Source organism: Petaurus breviceps, unplaced genomic scaffold (genome assembly GCF_028583685.1).
Source record: "Petaurus breviceps papuanus isolate PSGF00001 unplaced genomic scaffold, PetGlider_PUasm1.0 186, whole genome shotgun sequence".
Classification (NCBI taxonomy): Eukaryota; Metazoa; Chordata; class Mammalia; order Diprotodontia; family Petauridae; genus Petaurus; species Petaurus breviceps.
The window spans coordinates 32,089,233-32,110,500 of record NW_027185798.1 but is presented as its reverse complement, the minus strand read 5'-3'; the positions used below and the strand labels follow the sequence as shown (position 1 = coordinate 32,110,500).

General features: G+C 38.5%; 3 protein-coding genes across 3 annotated transcripts in view; 1 reads left to right on the top strand and 2 right to left on the bottom strand.

Annotated features, from left to right (window-relative positions):
• The window catches only part of GOLPH3L (golgi phosphoprotein 3 like), a 29,866-nt gene extending 24,944 nt beyond the window's left edge, over positions 1-4,922 (bottom strand). Inside the window, exons 1-2 of the mRNA XM_069090077.1 lie at positions 4,475-4,922; positions 1,051-1,242 (exon numbers count right to left, since the gene is read on the bottom strand). Of these exons, the coding sequence (XP_068946178.1) occupies positions 1,051-1,236 (186 nt within the window). The 5' untranslated portion in view covers positions 1,237-1,242; positions 4,475-4,922. The remainder of the gene's footprint in view (positions 1-1,050; positions 1,243-4,474) is intronic.
• BNIPL (BCL2 interacting protein like) overlaps positions 1-21,268 on the top strand; it is a 479,949-nt gene that overhangs the window by 83,828 nt on the left and 374,853 nt on the right. The gene's annotated exons all lie outside the window — the stretch shown is intronic.
• HORMAD1 (HORMA domain containing 1) overlaps positions 5,034-21,268 on the bottom strand; it is a 36,303-nt gene continuing 20,068 nt past the window's right edge. The window contains exons 13-15 of the mRNA XM_069090072.1: positions 19,887-19,970; positions 9,174-9,245; positions 5,034-7,342 (exon numbers count right to left, since the gene is read on the bottom strand). Of these exons, the coding sequence (XP_068946173.1) occupies positions 7,259-7,342; positions 9,174-9,245; positions 19,887-19,970 (240 nt within the window). The 3' untranslated portion in view covers positions 5,034-7,258. The remainder of the gene's footprint in view (positions 7,343-9,173; positions 9,246-19,886; positions 19,971-21,268) is intronic.

Sequence of the window (21,268 nt, the reverse complement as noted above, 5' to 3'; positions counted from 1 at the left end):
ATAAGCCAAAGATGTAACAAGGGCTCTTCCTAGTTATACCAAAGAATCCAAGGCAAGGGAGATACAATACTACTTGGAACATTTTCCTAAGTACACTGATCACTCCACTCTTGGACATGTTATGTTGCCTTTCAGCTTAAGTTAAATAGCGGTAAGAATTTTTTTTAAACAAAGCAAATTCAGTATTTCCAATCCCAGTCAATGATGAAGCAATATTCCACTCTTAAGAGATTTTCAACACCTCTATCAGTAATAAGGATTTCTTGTATTTACACAGAAGATACTCAAATGCTTTCTAGATGTATACTCATAATCGCCCCCTTTATGAAAGGTAAAAAAATACCTGAGGAAACTGAGACACAGAAAATAATTTAAATGACTAATATAGGGTAAAATGTCCTATGGGAGAAAGAATCTCTTACCCAAGGCCTGGGATACAATACCACCTGGGACATTTCCCAAAGCATTATTTGACGATATATCAAAGCATTATTTGACTATATAATAAATGTTCTGTCAGGATAAGGGAAAATAACAGAAGGAAGAGGAAAGCTTATATTGTTTTAAAAAATAACAAAACAGAAACCCAAATCCTAACCAAACGAGAGTATTTAAAAGTAATTAAGTGAAGAAAAGAATCCATAACATGCAAAATGTTATAGGGCTCAATCTATTCCTTACATTTGTAAAATAGGTAAATGCCCTTCCTAGTTTCAAAGCAAAAACAGTTTCCTCCAGAACTCAAGGAGAAGCCATTGATCACCCTCTCCAGACAGGTGGTTACTTCTGGCTGGTTAATGGTGAATTGTTTTCTCAAGGGAAAAAGGAAGTACATTAAGCCTCCCTCTCCCACAAAATCTAAGACTTTAGAGGAGCTTCTCAGTTAGTTACACCTCTGTATCTGGCCTTATAAGCCTCAGTCATCATCCCCAGAGGCTACTGGGGCTCCAAAATTGTGGAGCACAAAAGTCATGATTTGCAAAAAAATCTCAGTGTCAATTTAACTAGTATGTATCATGCACAGGAAGATTGATACCTGAACTCCATTACCTCCTTATCCTTCAGGCCCAGGAGCAACACCTCTTCCATAAGGTTGAGGCGAATATCCTTAGAGTCCCCCGAGTCATCATTATCCAGACCTCTCTCTTGGTTGGAGTCTTCCTCACCTTCCAACTTCTTTTCAGAATTCTTGCCAACCTCAGCTCGCCGTCGGCCTCGGTGAGTCAAAGATGACATTCTCACCTGTCCCAGGGGAGGTTGGATAAAAACATATACATATGTGTGTATATGTACGTGTATGTATGTTATATAGACACCCACAAATGCTTTTATATATGCTCAGGTATCTCAATATATATCTCTATATATGTCTCAAAACAAGAAATATTCAGAAATTGAAGTTGATAATAGAGTGAAAGGGAAACTTTTAACAATTGGAAAATCCTATTTGCTTTTAAAAGGGCAATGACCTGACTGCTCATGTATAATCTTTATCAAAGAGAGAATATGGACACAAAATTGTAAAAAATAAAGGTTTAAAGCAGTTTTTACATGTAATTAAGAAAAAATATTAAAATTCATTAAAAAATATGCCTATGTAAAAAAAGAGGGACAACAGCCCAGTTTCTTTATATAATGAATTAGATCAAACCATAAAACCTCCTGCTCAACTAGATAATATCCTTATAATTAATATATCATCTTTCCTGTCTAGGGCTCAAGTGTGAACTTTCTATGACCTAATATAAAATATCCTCCACGCTGAATCTGCAAATTAAAAAGGACAGGCAACTTGATTTATTAACACAGTTCATTCATTCATCTAATATACACTTTTTAGGTACCTGGCTGCTAGATACTGTGAAAGACCCGAAAACAAATAAGATATACTTGTCTTCAAGAAGCTGACATTCTAGTAGGGGAAATAAGACGTGGATTCAAATAGCTACAGCACAAAATGGAATATAAATGCATGTGAAAGAGGTAAAAAAAAAAAAGGATTTTATGAGATTTGGAGGAAAAACTTCATTTTAGAGTAGACAGAATAATGGAAAAGGCTTCACAAAGTTGGTGACTGACCCTTAAAAGATGGATAGGATTTCAAAAGCCAGAGATGAAGAGGTGGACATTTAGTAGAAGGAAAATAGCATGAGCAAAAGGGGAGAACATGGGATGTACTCCAGGGCTAGGCAAGCAGCACAGTCTGGCTGATGTGTAGAATTCATGATGGGGTATAGTGTGAGATAAAGCTGAAAAGGCTGAAAGCCACACTACAGGGTTTGAGCTTCATTTGAGAGACAGTGGGAACCTACTGAAGGTTTCCAATATGTTAAGTACAGTGATCAGAGCTGTGAAGTACAAAGTTAATCTAGCAGAAGTGTGCAGGAAGAACTGGAGAAGGGAAAGACAGAACGAAGGCAGGGAGACAGAGAAGGCTATTACTAAAGTCTGGGCTAGAGGTGAGGAGGACTGGCTTAGGATGATGATAGCAGTGGGAATGGTCAGGAGGCAGCAGATTTAAGAATTTTGTGATGGTGGAATCCATAAGGCTTGGTGTTTTCTTAGAAACAGCAGATAAAAGAAAGAAAGAGTTAAAGATGAGTTCAAGGCTGCAAAGGTGATCTTAAGAATTGTAACACATCCATAATAGGGATGATGTGAGGCCAAGGTTATAGTTTATCTTCAGGGAGGCTAGTCAACTTTGTTTCATTCCATGGCTAGGGAAGACTTCAGGTTGGTTGGTTGGGTGGCAAGTATTTATTAAGCACTTTCTTCCTGAGAAGCACCATGCTAAGTACTGGTTAAACTAATCTCAGTCAGCTACCCATTTGGCAAGTGCATATAATTGGTCACAAGAGAAAGTGGCATGGGAATGTGGAGAGATTTACACCTTTTGAGGGTACCACCATCATTATAAGTCACCTCGCTTTGTAACTAAAGAGTCAACCTTGACTCTTTCCTCTCATTAGCTTCTAAAATCCAATCAACTGGATTCTATCTCCATAATATCCATCACGTCCATTGCTTTCTCTCTCTATTCACAGCCATCACCTTGACTTACCTCCTCCAGACTTTCATCTGCTCTATTTTACTAACCTGCTAATACATCTTCCTTTTTCAATCCTACCAGTGCTAGTATTGCCTTATGTTTCATCCTCCAACCTGCTTGCATCTGGATAAACCATCCCCTGTTCCAGGAATGTGCTCTTCTCCCAGACACCCTCAAAGATGGGCTTCCCAAGCTACCACCTTCCCTAAAACTTTCTCTGACTTCCCTAGTTGCTAATGCTCACTCATGCCTCAAATTATTTGGTATTATATCTGTGCATATGCTATAGCTCTCCAACAAAAATAGAAGGATCTAAAGACAGGAACTGTTTCATTTTTTGTCTTGTACTGCCGGTGATTTGTGCATAGTAGGAAGTTGGTTTATGTTTGTTGTTCCATTACTACAAATCCATTTCTGATACTGTAAAAACTCATAGTACATGATCTCCTCCATGGTTCATGTAAGGCACCTTCTTCAAATCTCAAGGAAAAGTGACCATAAAAAGTATTATGTTAGGAAAATAAAAGTGGAAGGAGAAGGGTAATGATAGCCAGGACGTTCACATATAGGTATGTCACCGAGACTACCCACGAAGTGAGAATAAGAGAGCAAGTGAGTTGTGCACTGGAAATATTTCTTCAGTTGAAAGTCAAAAGAAATTCCCCTAGGTAACAGGACCTGGACTTAAAAGGGGGCTTTCCTAGGGATCACTAGTCCAACTCCCTCATTTTACAAATGGGGTAACTGGAAACTCCGAGAAAGCTAAGGTCCACGTACTTAATAACAGCAGGTGTGGCATTTACCTATGGCTCTGTTCTTTCATTTGAGCCACACAACAATCCTTCAAGTAGGGACTAAGAGTAAATTGCGGTTCACCCAAGAGAGGTGCCCACGTGCCAGAAGTTAGATTTGGGGGAGGGGGGCCTCCAATTCCCCGGTTCAGCACCTCATCAAGGACCCTGTCCTGTCTTAAAGGACCCTATATGTAGTAAAATAGACAGACTGTGCTTCCGCAGAACCTAGTGACTGTACACAGGGGAAATCTAAAATCAACGGTTAAAAGGGAAAAGACGTGAGGTCGAAAACCCCAAAATACGGTTATATGTCCCAGGCAGGCACACTCGAGGAGTCGTTCCAGTGGGCTGGAGGGAAGCCTACTTGGAAGAGGAAGAGGAGGAAAAGGATGAGGGTAAATGCTGCCCGCCCCACCGCCAATAAACTTTAAGCCCCGCGTAACCGTGACCCAGGAGAACTTCCCTGCCCTGACGGAACTGTGCGGGGACCACCTACGTGGGCGCGCGTGCCCGCTAGCCAAACAATCGCGAAGCCGACGGGCAGCCCACAGGTCAGCGCAGCCCTAGCCCGCTCCCCCTAGAAAGCAGGCGGCCCGGCGGCCCGCCGGCCGGAGGCCTCGGGCGGACTCACCTGGCGTCGCGGAGGTTGCTGGGGGTTGCTGGGGGCCCGGAAGGCGGCACGCTGCCCCCAGCTCAAGACACCTGTTCACCTTCCGATCCTTTGGGGTGAGAAACTCCTCCCTCGCCGACGAAGCATCAACTTTACTTCCTGATCCTCGGCTGCAAACAAGGACTAACACATCAGCTTCCTCGGCGATCACTAGGCAACCTAGCTTGGTGTTTCTGCCTTAGGCCAATCAGGGACCGCCAGGGCGGAGCTCTAGCCAATGGGCGGCAGCGAGGGGAGGGCCTCCCTCCGCTATTGTGTTGCGGTCCAGACAAACCCCACAAAAAGGAGGTAGTTCGGGGCTCTGGCTGACAGCGGGTCAGCCCAATGACGGACCCCTGACCGGGAGGGCACCGAGGCAGCCCACCCTCGGGGCCGGCCCTGGGCCGCAGAGGGAGAGGCGTGACCAGAGCCCCTGGAGCAGGTGTGCGGGCGGAGCATCCCGCGGGCACTGGACCGGGCCGAGCCGGGGAGGGATAGGGGCGTGATGGGGGGGAGGGCAGAGGTCAAACCAGCCGCTCTGGGGGTGGGCCCAGAACGCGTGACGTCACCGGCCGGGCCTGCAGGCCTGGAAAGCCTTAGCCTGGTCACTGCAGAAATGATGCTTTCAGAACCTGGCTAGTCAAACTCTGCTTTCCCTAGAAATGGAAACCCAAATCCTGTCGGGTGTGCCCAGACCTCAGACCGGGGGATTCCGAGGTCTCCCTGCTAGAGACCACCGAGCCTAGTGGAAAGCATATGATGGCGTCCTGGGTTCGAATTCCACCCCACGCAATTAGGCTCTCAATGGGATCCTCCAGGCAAGCTATTTGTTTAACCTCTCACAGAGTCTAGGACCCTCACCTGAAAAAGGGAGATGGTAATCCTTGCTCTGCCCATAGGGGGGTGGGGGCCGGGGGCTGGTTGTAGTGAGGAAATTCTCACCTTGCAGTGGTGAATGTGAATGTCCATCAGTTAAAAGGCCACATACCTCCTATCAAAACACCATATATTGACAGCTTTGCCATTTTCCTAATATTTAAATGAAAATTAAAAGCCATGAACGTCATACAATACTGAACAGTAAATGCTTTATTTATGTTTTTGCAAAAACCATACAATGCTCCAAATCACTAATAAGAGAGATCCAAATCAAAACAACCCTGAGGTTTCACCTCGCATCCTACAAATGAGCAAAAATGGCAACACTGAAGGGGCTGAAGAAAGGCCCACTAATAAATTGTTGGTGGAGCTGTGAAATAGTACAACCATTTTGGAAAACGATTAGAATGACGAAAATAATGTGACTGAAATGTCACTTCGAGCCAGAGACTAGACTCCATGACTGGGCCCCAAGGAAGCCATGGATAAGAAGAAAGCCCCCAAAGCCTTCAAAATATTTATAGTAGCACTATCTGTGATCGCCGAAAGATGGAAACAAAGTAGATCTTGCCCATAAACTGGGGAATGGCTAAACAAATTGTGGTTTGATGAAATATTATTACAGACTTTTAAGAAATATGATGCCTGTGATGAGTGCAGAGAAGCATGGAAAGATCTAAATGAACTGACGCAAAGTGAAGTAAGCAGAGCCAAAGAAACAACATACACAGTTGCTATAACAATATAAATGGAAAGAACAACACACCCCAAAAAATAAATACATTGACAAAATTACAAAAATCAAACAAAGCTCAAATGAAGAGCTATGAGGAAACACCTCCAACCTATTCTTTTGTAGAGGGGAAAGGTCCACAGGTCTTACTTACATCATATGTTTTCACTTTTACAATGTATTGATCAACTGTGCTGACCTTTCTTCTCAAAAAAAAAAAATGCTGTTTGTCATAAAGGATGGCTCTCTAGGAGGGGGAGGAGAGGGATATATAAGGATACTATGGTAAGAAAGAAAAAATATCAATAAAAACACAAAAATAATGTCATACAGTAAAGTCTGTTGCTGCATTAAATCCGTAAAAAACATTTTTAAAGTACCAATATTTGCAATATAGATCATCATTTTAATACACTACAAAAAAGTACTGAAGAACATTGTTTTTTGTTTGTTTTGTTTTTTTTTCTTTAAAAGCAATTGGGGTTAAGTAACTTGCTCAAGGTTACACGTCAGGTGTTTCTGGGTGGGTGCTAAGTGTCTGAGCCCAGATTCGATCCCAGGTTATCCTGGCTCTGGGGCTGGTGCTCTTACTTGCCGTGCTACCTGGCCACCCCAAGAGCATTGTTTTAATAATAAAACACAATGACAAAAAGTCACGATTTATATGGTAAAGTTCAAACATACTTATAATCCTGAATCCTCCAAATGTTAATACCTCAATATAAATATATATGTAAACATATATATACATATATTATTTCAAAGAGTGGTAGTACTAAAGTAAATTTAAAAATAATGGATGTATTTCTAAATGAATAGTCTACCAAAGAGAGACGGTTCAATGCCAACTGGAAAATAAGTTAACCAGTCATCTGACAATTTTATTTGCTTTTATCTTAAAAACTTCCTCAGAATAGATAAAAATTTAGTTCCTCATAATATTTTAAGCTATAGTCAATTCTGAAATGTGTGTGAACTGTTTTAGGGTTATATAAATAAAGTTTCAAGTTCATTGGGGGTTTGAGGTAGGGGCAGGGAAGGAGGAGACACACCTTAAAATATAATATTATTATTATTACACCATAATATTATTATTCAGTTTAAACAGCAGTGTTGAAAAGATCTTTACAAACAAGCAGAAGCGAAAATGATCTCTATATGTAATCCTTTGGTTCACTAAACTTTCTCCTTTTTGGCACTGAATCTTGACTACAGGAAGATTGAAACGGTTGGAGGACCTGTTAAGAGAAAATACAACTAAAGAAGGATGCATTCCACTGTGCCAATTTCATTTGGAATTTAGGTCTCTTACTCTTCATTTGCTATTTGGGATCAGGGGGCAGGGTTTTACTTTGATTCTCAATGATATAAGAACTCACATCTTTAAAACTATGTGAATATTAGTAGTCCATTTCCTGATGGCTGCTAAAACAATACACATTTAAAGTATGTACTAGGGAATGTCAGATTAAAAAGCATCACGCTCCCCAAATAAACAATTTTAGTTTCTTGTATATTTCATATCACTGTCCTTCATGTACCCTATATACTAAGCCATGCTGTACTACTACAAATCTGTTTCCCAATACTTAACATTGACATCCCCAACTTCTAGAAAATACTCCTTTATTTCTATTATTCAGAGTCCTTTTCCATAAAGACTTAGCTTAGGGTGCTATCTCCTTTGTGAAGTCTAGCATTTAAAAGTGTTTTTCCAACCTCAAGTTTTTCTAAAGCATTTTGTTTGGCTATATACTTTGTCAGCATCACACATCTTGTGTTTATGTATGTACCTATGTATATATGTAGTAATAGATATACAGACACATGGGTATATATGCATATATGTATATATATGTGTGTACATATGCATATATATATATATGTATTTTTGTTGTGTTCCCTCTTTTAGAACTAAGCTATTTGAGGTTAAGGACTGTATCATTTTTATCTTTGTATCCCAAGTGCTTAGCATAGTGCCATTAACATAGTAAATGTTTCGTAAATGTTTAACTCAACTGAACTGAACTGCAAAGAGAGAGAAATACTTTATGAAAGGCAAATGCAAAAATGTGTTTCCTTTGAAGTTGCATAAGATTTTATAAAACCAGGGCATCATTAACATGATTTCCTGAGTTTATATTAATTTTTACAAAGATTTATACTGGGGAAAAAGCTATCAGTATAGACTGTAGTTCAGGAATCACTTTATAGAAAATTGTTAAAACTGAATTTCACTAGAAGGAAAAGGGAAGCCATATTTTAATTTTTACAACAGGTAAAGGGGCTTAGAACTTTAATTAGTTCTTTAGAAAAGGTATTATATAAATCTAAATTAATATTATATATTTAAAATAATCAGTGTTAATTTAAAATGAAACTAGTTGTGAGCTGTTTATTTTCTTAAATACTTGATGTGAGAGGGTTTTATTCTTTTTAAAACATTTGTTATTTTTTAACTTTGATGTAGTATCACACCTTTCCTAAAGTCCTATTCAGAAACCTCATTGTGTCCTGAAGGTGACCCTGGAAGTTCTGGAAGACTGTGAACAAAGCACAGCTGTGGCAGGTCCCACTGGGCTGGAAAGGCTTTTGAGTATTGGACCAGCAGCAGACTGTATGCCTGTTATCTCAGGAACAGGCACCAAAAAATGGAGAAATCTGAAAGGTTGGTTAAACAGTGAGGAAATTTTTCACCACAGTAACTCACTAAGACTATGATGGTTGCTCAGTGGAGTGAATACTCTCACTGACAAAATCATGGCTCCTCAAAGTATGCAATAATATCTGACATAAATCACTGACCTAAATGATCTGATTTAGGAGAACAAGATTCTAACTTTATTACAAATGGTATATGAATAAGGTATCTTATTGAATAATTAACTTACTTTTAAAATTATCATTTAAACAAAGAACTATCAGTAATATACTAGATGCCCCATAGAAAGCCCATTATCTATGCTATTCACCATCTTAATATGCTAGTTTATGGAGATATTCTGATAGTTCACATTTCATACAACATATACCACAGCAATATATTTTCTATAATCAACATAAATTTACCTTTCTCCCTGATTCGGATCGACTCCTTTTCTTAGTTGCTTTACATATCTTAATTGGCTGATTTTCGTAAGCCTGAAGAGACAAAATAATTGGTTAGATTTAAACTAGGCATTACTTGGTTATATGTCGATTTCCCTATCACTGTCTACCAAATCTCATATTTAAAATGACCATAGAAACATCAGAATTATTCTTCCCTGCAGGAAAGCTTTTTTTGTAGACACCTGCAATGTTTCTTCAATTTTTATTTCCATGATAGAAATACTGCTGTAGCACAATACATAAATATGGCAATACAAATATCACTATATATAGCAATAATACTGAAAGCTATAGTTGTGAAGACAATTATGAACATTTATTCATTTGACAAACACTTATTATGCACCTACTATTTTAAAGCACTCTGATAAGCACTGGGGATACAAAGACAAGGATAAAAACAAAAACAGTTCTAGTATAAGAACAAGTACAAGGAGTTTATACTCTACTAGAAGATGAAACATCTAACATATACACAGACAAGGAAATGTCAGGTAACTTGAGCAGAAAGCACCAGTAATTAGAGGGAATCCAGAAGGGCTTCAAGGAGAAGGTGGCACCTGAATTGAGCCCTGAGCAAAATTAATGATTTCAAGGAGTAAAAGTAAGGAAGAACGTTCATTCTAGTCACGGAAGACAGCACGTTCAAAGGCATGGAACAGATGATAGAATACCAAGTTCTGGTATTGGCAAGTAGGCCAATTTGGCTGGAATAAAGTGTCTGAAGGAGAGTAAATATGAACTCAGTTTAGAAAGGTAGGCTGCAGCCAGATTGTGGGGAGCACTAAAAGCTAGGTGGAAAGGCTTGCTACTTTATCGGTCAAGAGAAAGCCATGAATACTTTCTAAGCATTTATGCAACATGACTAAGACTGTGCCTTAAAAATGTTATTTTAACAGCTATGTGAAAGATGGATCAAAGGAGAAGAGGACTAAGAACAGCAAACTCAATTAGGAGGCTGCAATAATCCAATTCAAAAAGGGAGAGAGCCTAAACTGAGGCCTCAGTGTCTGAAGAGAAGTAATTCATGAAATGACATGAAGATAGAATTAATAAGGCTAGGTTACAGGTTAGATATAGAGGATGAGCAAGGAAGAGTAAAATATGTTTCTAAGGTTATGAAGATGGATGACTGGATGAGGAACAGGTTTAGGGAGAAAAATAACTAGGTCCGCTGCAGAACTGTTGAGTCTGAGAAGCTAATGGGAGATCTAGGTGGGGGAAATATCCTACACACACTTGGTAATGTCGAACTCGGCTTCAGGAAAGAAGTTGGGGTTGGTTATGTAGATTCTTTAGTCATTTATGTAGAGTTTATAACACTGTTCAACATTTATTTTGTCATATAAAAAGTTCTTGATGTTTTATTTGTATATTTTTATGCTGAATTCAAAAGTACAAATGGAATTTCTTGAACACCCATCATTATTGTGATATTTTGTTCTGGATTATTTGTAAAGAATATCTGGCAAATGTGAAGACCACATCAACTTGCAAAACCAGTCTCTCTACCAGGAGGACGTTGGTGCTTCTGGAAGAATCATGATGATGAAGTGCCCAAAATACTTAATCACATGAAGCAGGAGTATGATGGCAAACTGGCTCTCCAAAAATATGTTCTTGATAACACTTTTAAATTTAATCTGTATTATTAACATTTTCTCTATCACTTTCATATGTCTTGACAACCAACAAAACTATTAATAAAGCCCTGATTTGTTGTGGTTGCCCATTTTTGAGGTATAAATATTCACAGTGAAAGTATAACAACAAACTTTTGCAACCCAGTATAAACTGACTACAGAACACCCCTGCATTTGTGTAGTTTTTTTTTTTTATTAAAAGAGCCATTCCTTGGCTCACTTCTTTAAGAGGCCTATTCTCTGAATGAGTGTTACCTCCCTCAAAGTGAGAACCTGAAAAGCCTAAAAGGGCCAGGGTATCCCATTGCATCCTAGGCCATCTCTAGTCATCTTGATGAATATCTGGCCAATCCAGATAACTCTGGAGGAAAAAGTGAGGCTGCTGACCTTGCACTGCCCTCCCTCACTCAAATCAAAGTCAACTGCAAGTCATTTCCCTGATGTCATGGTCTTCTTTGAAAAACAAACACAATTTGTGAGTACTAGTCTGAGCTGCCTGAATGGGAACCCAGCCAACTGGGTAACTTAGCTTGTCTGGTTCCTCTCCTTCTCCACTCCAAAGGTAGGTAAATTATGATGGCTGGAAGCTGCCCACTTAACTTGAATTTTACTGGCTAGATTCCTTCCTTCCTTGTCTTTCTCCATCCCTCCCTCCCTCCTTCCTTCCTTCTTCCTGCCTTCTTCCCTTTTTTTCTTTATACCAAACCTTAAACCCATTTCACTCTGGAGCTCCTAGACTGGACCACAATAGGTCCCTGCCCAAGCACCACTTAATGGCTATATTTTGGTCCTGGCTCAAGAATGAATGTCAATAGTAACTGTTTCTCTTTTGACCAGCAACCCTGAGGGTCTTCCCCTCCCAATCAGTCCTTCAAGGCTAGATAGATGTGAATGGGACAGAAAAAACAGGAAAAAAAAAATACTGCATTAAAAAGCTCCAAGCTCAAAGGAAAGAATTCATTGTAAGAAATAAAAATTAGATACAGCAACTGGTTAGTCCTGGAAAATTTTTCTTATTCTCATCAACATTAAACTTGGCTTACTGAAAAATTTTGTCAAGGTCCTAATAGACCAAAATAATAAAGGATTTCTTTATCTGAAAAATAAAATTTCATGAATCAGCAAGGTTAAAACTAAAGTGGGGACATTTGTGGATTCTCAAATAAGGGAAGGGATGAAAGATGAATACTTTTGCAGGATATAAAATAAATCCATATTATAAATCATCAGCATTCCTATATATTACCAACAAAGTTCAGCAGCAGGAGATAAAAAGAGAAATTCCTTTTAAAATAACCATAGACTGTATAAACCCAGGAACTATATGAACATAGTCATAAAATACTTTTCACACAAATAAAGTCAGATCTAACAATTAGAAAAATATCAATTGCTTATGGGTAGGCTGAGCCAATATAATAAAAATGACAATTCTACCTAAATTAATTTATTCAGTGCCATGCCAAATAAACTACAAAAATATGTTTTACAAAGCTAGAAAAAATAACAAAATTCATCTAGAAGAACAAAAGATCAAGAATATCAAGGGAAGATCTGGGTGTATCCCTAGTGAGTACCACACCCACCAGAAGCATAATAAACACCTTCTTCTGCAAAAAAAAAAAAAAGAATATCAAGGGAATTAATGAAAAAATGTAAAGGAAGGTGGCCTAGCCATTCAAAATTTCAAACTGCATTATAAAGGGATAATCATCAAAGTAATCTGATACTGGCTAAGAAATAGAGTGGTAGATCAGTGGAACAGATGGGGTACATAGTAATAAATACACAGTAATAAATGACCACAGCAATCTAGTGTTTGATAAAACCAAAGACCCAAACCAAGCTTTTGGAACAAGAACTCAGTACTTGACAAAAACTGCTGGGAAAACTGGAAAGCAGTATGGTAGAAATTAGGTATAGACCAACATCTTACACTGCATACCAAGATAAGGTTGTTAACCAAAAGCAATATCACAAGTCCATGAGACATGCAATACAACTGGATTTATTAGAAGAGAAAGGCACAAGCATGTGGCAACTGCTTATACCAAGGAGCCCAATCGTGCAGGGCACCAAATTTCTTCCAAATTCCAAATTCACCAAATGCCCAATTGGGCATTTAAATTACAGGGAAAAGGGGAAGTAATAGGGGAGGGGAAAAGGACTAATCCCTTTTTCTTTCCTGTGGGAACTGCTAGACCATGAAGATACAATGGTCTGCTTATGTACAAGGGTCCCAGTTACACAAGACAGTTTCTCCTTCTGGTACAGACTGATTGGTGCCTGTCTTGACTCCCAAAGACATACAGAAGAGGGTTAAAACAACAAATTATGTCAGCTCAAGGGGTTTCATCCTTGATAAGGTCAGGGCCTCTTGCATACTCTGGGTTCAGTGTGTCTGGGAAATATGTCAATTCAAGAAGATAAGTTCAGGGGGCCCTTTAACATTGTCAAAATGGATACCTGACTTTGACACAAAAGGTAATACCATAAGCAAATCAGGGGAGCATGGATTAGTTCACCTGTCAGATCTATATGGATAAGGGAGGAATTTATGACCAAACAAGAAATAGAGAGCATGTAAAATAGATCATTTTGTTTATATTAAATTAAAAAGGTTTTGCACAAACAAAACCAATGCAACCAAGATCAGAAGGAAAATAGAATATTGGAGGGGGGGAAACGTTTAAACAAGTGTTTCTGATAAAGGCCTCATTTCTCAAATACATAGAGAACTGAGTCCAATCTTTAAGAATATAAGTCATTCTCCAATTGATGAACAGTCACTGTGACAGTCACTATGAGTAATGGGAAAGGATCAAATACAAGAGAAGTATAAGAAACTAGGCAACTGACTGAATATGTGACATGACCGGAAGTGAGGAATTGTGGATCTGGGTGACTGGAAGTATGGATTATTGTAGAAAGTAACAGAAATTCCAGAAGAGGGGTAGGTTTTGAGGGAAAGATATTCTGTCCATCAAGGTTAAAACATCCAAAGGATATACAATATGAAATGACCAACAGTCAATCAGTGATTATACTTCAACAATGTCTCTTGTATTTGATCCCTTTCCATTATTCACTTTCTAGCCCTTTGCAACCTTTGCAAAAGCTCAAACTAATAAAAGCTCAACTTCTTTCCCCAAAGTTACCAAGGTTATCTCTTCATTGCCAAATCTGATGGCCTTTTTTCAGCCTTAATGCTTTTTGATGTCTCTGTTGCACTTAATACTGTTGACCACCTTCTCCTCCTAGGCACTCTTTCTGCATTTTTGTGACTATAAATTCTCCTGTGTGTGTGTGTGTGTGTGTTTTTTCCTTGCCTGACTGGTTGGACTAATAAGGCGTTACTATACAAAAGTTGAATGTGTTTTTGTTTTGTTTTTTAGTACAAAAAAAAAAAAAGACTCATACTCCAGCCAACAGTTAAAAAATTCTTCCATTTCCCACAGAGACCTATACATTTTTTTTCACTTTATATTTGTACCAGGTATTGCTTAGAATGCTAGAGTTGACATTCATGTGGATCTGGATCCCCTGGATCCTCATGGAATCTCTAGGATTTGCAGTACCAGGAAAAGATTTGCTCTTTCAGGTCATGGCCCTGTACTTGCTGCTACTTTGTTCTGGTCTCGTTTCTAGTCCTCACTTCCAGTTTCCTGCCATGTTGATACTTCTCCCCACTCTAACACCCCCATCACTCCACTTCTGCTTCAGCATCTTCATCTGGCACCTGTTCCTTTCCTCTAGGGCTGGCCTTCAGTGCAGGCCTATTTCCAGGTATTCATGTAGCTCAGTATGTCCATCTGGTGCCAATTCCTGCCATGGGCTTCCTTTTAGGGCCCGATGAATGCAGCATTCTTTAGTGAAGGCTTCTTCTTAGGTTCACATGCATCTTAGCACCTCTGTTTTGTTTGGCCTGCCCCCACCTTCAAGTCTGCATGGTGTGCTCACTCTGTATCTTCCATTTATGGCCATGTGCTAGTTCCTCAAATAGAATCAGCTCCCCTATTTCTTAATGTTTTCTAGGAGTCATCCTTGAAGGAAGGGCAAGAAGCTTACTTAACTCCTCTTGGTACACACCTGCTATATGTTCAAAAAGCTAGAACTAGACCCCTAAGTCACTGATTCATTTCCTTACTATGCTTCACATCTCCATTCACCATTTATTAAAAAGATGCATACTCCCAATAAGAGTACTCTTCAAAGAAGATTTCCCAAACTAATAGAAGTTCAAATGGTTCTATCATGTCATTTTATAAACAGGTGTTTTTCCCTACGTCATAACACATAACCTAAGTGGGAGATGTTTGGGGAGAGTTTTTGCTATTAATGATTCCATTTTCCATGCTTTTTTCTTCCCACTTGTGATTAGGAACTTGCTCTTTGTCAGCTCTCATCTCATCAAGAGTGTAAAACAAGATACATGCTGCACACTACATATGGAGTCAGTTTGGGAATTTGTACTTTATAATATTTTCCTTCTCAGCACTATAACTCTGGTGTGAACTTTGAGAATAAGTGTTTTACATATGAAAAATAAAATTTATTTATTACTAAATTTTATATTTGGTGCATAAGGGGATGCAGGTTAAATAGCACTCCCCCACTCCCAGAATTTGGGGAAATGGTCTAAAATTAAAAAAAATTAAAATGAATGTAAAATGGATAAGATTAGCCATTTGCAGAAATTATCCATCCTAAGAGATATTTATAAATGTGAGGATAATGACCCAAATCTCATCAAGGCAACATTAATAAAAAAAAATGTAACCAATATAAAATAACACATCCTAATTATAGGATATCTTAAAGTATGCAAATTTGTTTCTAACTATACTTGTATGTGATAGGTAGGAATTTATAACAAAGGAATTGAATTTCAGGAAAAGAGGGCAGAATCCTCATATATAACACCCCCTCCCTTCCCCCAGCCTTTTGTTGCTGTTATTGCCTTTCCTCTACGCATTTATTTGATCAAGAGACCCAGAGAAAATCCTGTGCCTCAGACCCATATGATTTCTGTGGAGTTTCCTTGAAAGAATCCTCTAAAATGGGGTTCATAAGGGGTCAAATGGACTAATAAATATTTTAACTCTAAATCAGAGAAGCGACTGGGACAGACAGCAATCCTGTCAGGAGGAAATTTTTAAAAAAGACTAAATGCTCATGGTTCTAACTAGCTGGCTGGTTGGCTTGTGTTCCAAAAAAGCTTAGCCCCTAAAGCAGAGACCACTTTCTCCTTATAATACTTAAAATTCTTAGCCTTATTTTTTTGCATCATAGACCCCTCTGGCAGTCAGTCTGGTGACACCTATAAACTCCTTCCCAAAATCATGTTTTTAATGCTTAGAATACATAAGATTACAAAGGAAACCAATTCTATTGAAATAGTTATAAAGATATTTTAAAAATAAGTTCCACAGAGCTCAAGTTAAGAACCTTTGTTATAGATAGAAAACAGCTTTCCCTAGTTCAGTGACTAGATAAGGATTCTACTTTTCCCAAAGAGCTGAAGTTCTGCCTTTGGACTTTAAGCTAAAAGAGAGATGACAAAGCCCATACTCATCCCCTTGAAGAGAAGAAGTAGTACCTTAGCTGAAGATTCTAGAAAACAACCAAGGTGAGAGAAATAGGAAACAGAGATGTGATATTGAGGGAGGGGGGAAGAAAGAGAGAAGGATCCTCAAAAATGTCATAAGTATGAATTCCCTATCCACATATGTGACCTGGCCACATATATTCCATATGCATGTGCCTTTCTATGTGTGTGCCCAATATAAATCTCTATATGTGTGTTTCATGCATGATTCTTATGTGTCTATTCCTCCCATTGATGGTGAATGTACTTGTTGGAAGGGGTGCCCATTTTTGATGCCCCCAAAATAATGTATTTGGGGATAGAGAGAATAATCCAGTTCTGATTTCTTTACTATGTTATTTCTTTTTTTTTTTATTTTTAAGCAATCAGGGTTAAGTAACTTGCTCAAGGTTACACGGCCAGGTGTTTCTGGGTGAGTGCTAAGTGTCTGAGCCCGGGATTCGATCTCCAGGTCTTCTCAACACTGGAGCCGGTGCTCTTACTTGCTGTGCTACCTGGCCGCCCCTTTACTATGTTATTTCATGAAATGTATTTTCTTTGAATTCACTGTGTCTTCTGGTTGAAAAGCAAAAAATAACATCAATAGGGGTCTAAGTGGACCAAAAGAGTACCCTAAAACTGGCACAGTTTTTCTGGGGGATCCTCATAGAAGAGGTGGTGATATATAATAACAGGAACATGTCTCTCATGAGATAATGACATAATGACAAAAACATAAGATGGCTAACCTAGAGTCTAGAAAAATTGGTGAGGTATCAATGAAATTTGTTTAATGTAGAATTATGTATCTTGTGGAATCAACCATTCTGGTCATTAGCACAGTGTTCTGTGGTGGGAAAGAATTCTCTAGGCATTTGCTGGGGAGAGCACAGCAGGGAGAAATGAACACTGGACTGGGTTACTAGATTTGATTCTTGACTCTGTCACACTGTAGGTGATTCTACCCAACTTGGGCAAATAATTTAATCTCTTTCACCTGTTTCCTCATCTGTAAAATGAAAGCAGTGCAATCTAGAACTAAATCACAATTGTTTTAAGGAAAGCAAATTCTAAACTATGGAGCACTGTGTAAGATGGGGAGGGATTGTCTCCACTTAACTGGATCTCTCTAGGGCAGTTCTAGGCATCCTGTGATACTGAAGACAGCACCAGGGTGTTGGGGATTAAGTAGGGATTTGGGTGGATATTGTGGGTGTTTTGGGGACTGTGGGGATTGAGTCAGGTAGCACAAATCTGGTGAAGAAGAGAATATAGGAGAAGCTGTGGACAAAAGAAAAGTAAGAGATAGGAAGTAGCTTGGAGAGTCAGTAAGACAAGCATCTGGGTTCCTAGGTTGGCATAAGAAGACCAAATAGAGATGAAAGGTGGAAGGGAGAATGGATGGAGCAGTGCTGCCATGATGCATGTTTCCAAGTTATGAAGACCCCAGAGCCAACCTGAAAAACTTCAGCAGAGTCCAGATGCCTTAAGTCCAGCCTGCATCTCTCCATATGAGCTACTTAGAGCATGCTGAAGAGAGTGGTGACCAATTGACAGTTTCCCCATCTTGTGTAAGTTTCCTCAAGAGATTTCTATTGTCATCTCACATCTGAGGAAGTACAGGAAACTATACATTTGTGTAAGAGGCAGAGAATAATTGTACTGTTTTATTTCCTTTTGTTATTTATATTGCTTTTATGTCTTTATTAAATGCTTTTGCTATGGGATAGGGTAATTTTTGCATGGTCTATTAATAGAATGTGGGATAGATAATAGAAAGGATGAAGGATTGGGCATTATTTATATAATTAATTACTCCAAATAACTGTGCTGAACCTGAACTTGGGAAAAGTAGAAAAGGAAAAGACCAGAGTTATCAACTATTTCATATTCTAATTGTTGCAATCAATCAAAAAACATTTACTAAGCACCTGCTATGCATCAACCATTGTGCTCTGAGGAATAAATGCAAAGAATGAAACAATCCCTACTTTCAAGTAGGATAGACAAGTACATATAGTATAACAAATACAAAAAGTATACACAGAAAAAATAAGTAAGAAGGAAAGAAATCCTCACTCCAATTAATGTAAACACAGAAGGCCCAGATTTATTGATTGATTCAATCAACAAAAGGTATAAACGAGTCTATGATCAATTTGGGAAGACTGATAATCAGTAGAGAACAGACCAAATGGTGGCTCATGAGTCATAGTATTTTTTTTTAAATACCTTGGGGTTACTCCCTAGAACTCTGAGGGGAAGAGTTGAACAAAAGTTCATTGTTTTGTGGAAACTCAATCTGCCAATATGAGAGGGAATTGGTGAAATAGTCCCAAAAGGAGTGCTACAAATGTAAATAGAATAATTACAAATAGCTATAAAGAAGATCAGATATAAGGTACTTATAACTAAGAGGCAGAAATGAGGAAAGAACATGTCCTAGGTATGGGGAACAAAGGCATGGCAATAGGAAATGTAGTGTCATACTGGGAAAAGAACAAGTAAGCCAGCACAGCTAAATCACAGAGTTCATGGAGGAAAATAACATGTTAGAATAATGAAAAGTAGAAAGGGGCCAGGTTATAAAGATTTTTAAATGACAAAGGACTTTATATTTGATCCTAGAAGATACAAGGAAGCCACTGGAGTTTATTGAGTAGAGAGGAGATATCATCAGACCTATGCTTTAGTAAAATCATTTTGGAAGCTAGGTGGAAGATAGATTGAAATGAGAAGAGATAGGGGGCGGCTAGGTGATGCAGTGAACAGAGCACTGGCCCTGGAATCAGGAGGATCTGAGTTCAAATCCCACCTCAGACACTTAACACAAAAACTAGCTATGTGACCTTGGGCAAGTCACTTAACCCCAAGTGCCCTCCAAAAAGCAAAAAAAAAAAAAAAAGAAATGAGAAGAGATATAACATAGGAATGCCAATTAGGATGACACTGAAATAATCCAAACAAAAAGTGATGAGAACTTGAACTAGAATGATGACTATTGTGAATGGAGAAGGGGATGCATAGGAGAAAAGTTGTGAAGGTAGATTTGGTTTTAACATTGGATATGTAGGCTGAGTGAGAATGGAAAGTCTGTAATGACACTGAAATTACAAGTCTGGTAAACTGGGAGGACAGCAGTGCCCTTGACAATAACAGGAAAGCTCAGGAGAGGGGAAGGTTTGCATGAACCAGCACGATCACCCCTCAGTAAACTGGTAAAGCTGGGTTTCTAAAACAACAAAGCTAAATACCATATTGATTTGTGCTGACTTCTCTAAGGTAAAGACCCCCCATAAATCTTAGCCAGAGGAGTCATCCAATTGGCCACACTCTCACTTTAATACCATCTTAACACCAACACAATGCAGTATGATTCAGATTATAAAACAAAACAAACCAGTTGTATCACACACTGGTCATTCTGAATGAAGTACTTACCACATTATTCTGAAAAACCTTTCCACTTCTTGTTCTGCTTTCAGACACATCAAGTTGTGATGTCTTACTGATCAACTGCTCAACCTAAAACGGAGAATATTTATCCATCCACTACAAAACCAGACATAATATGTGAAAAAGACATTAAGGAATATTTTGTTCTAACTTTGAGAAAATCAGATACTAACATCAGTGTTACTAAAGGAGTATTGGTATAAATGAAAGAGCACTGGGCTGGAGCCTGGGAAACCTGGGTTCTAGCACCAGTTTTGACAGTGTGTGACCTTAGAAATGTCACATCAATTTCACAGGTCTCAGTTTCCTCATCTGTTGGTTAATAATGGAGGGTTGATAATAAGGGGGCTAATAATAAAGGAGTTGGTGATGATGATAACTAGCATTTGCGTAGCACTTTGTTTACTAAGCAATTTACTGTCTTCCCATTTAGTATTCAAAAACTACCCTAGAGGGTAGGGTTCTTTTATTATCCTTTTACAGATGAAGAAATTGAGGCAGATGGAACTTAAGTGACTTGCCCAGGGGCACACGGCTAATAAATATTTGAGGCTGCATTTGATTTCAGGTCTTCCTGCCTCCAGGTCATAGGATCTTTAAAGACCCTTCCTACCACAGTATTCTGTGAGCTGTATGTAAAATAATAAGAGTTATGATTATATACTTATAAAATCCTTTCTAGTCACAAAAATCTATGACTATATATGAATGGCACATAAGATTACTGTTAAATGAATCTACAACTAACAAATTTCTGCCGATACAGTTGCAGATTTTACTAAAGTAACAGGAGTTCAAATTGGTGAATATTCTTTTTGGAAAACTGAAAATAAATAAATAAAATGTAAGAAATAGCTAGTTAAGGACAACTAGGTGGCGAAGTGGTTAGAACACTGGTCCTAGAGTCAGGAGGACCTTAATTAAAATTTGACCTCAGATGCTGGCTGTGTGACCCTGAACAAGTCACTTAACCCCAACTGCCTCCAAACGAAAATAAAATAAAATAAAAGAAAGAAATAGACCTAGCCAAAACAAATAAATGAAACTGTTCAATCTTGGGAATAGAATCTTTTTGTTTTTTTAATTAATTAAAAATTAATCCACATCTGTCCTCTTTTCCCGTCCCACCTTCCTCCTCACACCTACTAAAAAAAAAAGTTGCTCTGGGAATTGTGATTGGTCATTATGTTGATTAGAGCGCTTAAATCTTCCAAAGTTATATCTTTATGATATTGTCATTATTGTGTAAGTTATTATCCTAGTTCTGCTCCCTTAGCTCTGCATGAATTCATTTAAGTTTTCCTAGGTTTCTCTGAAACCACTGCTTTCATTGTTTCTTACAGAATAAGTATTTTATTATACTCATA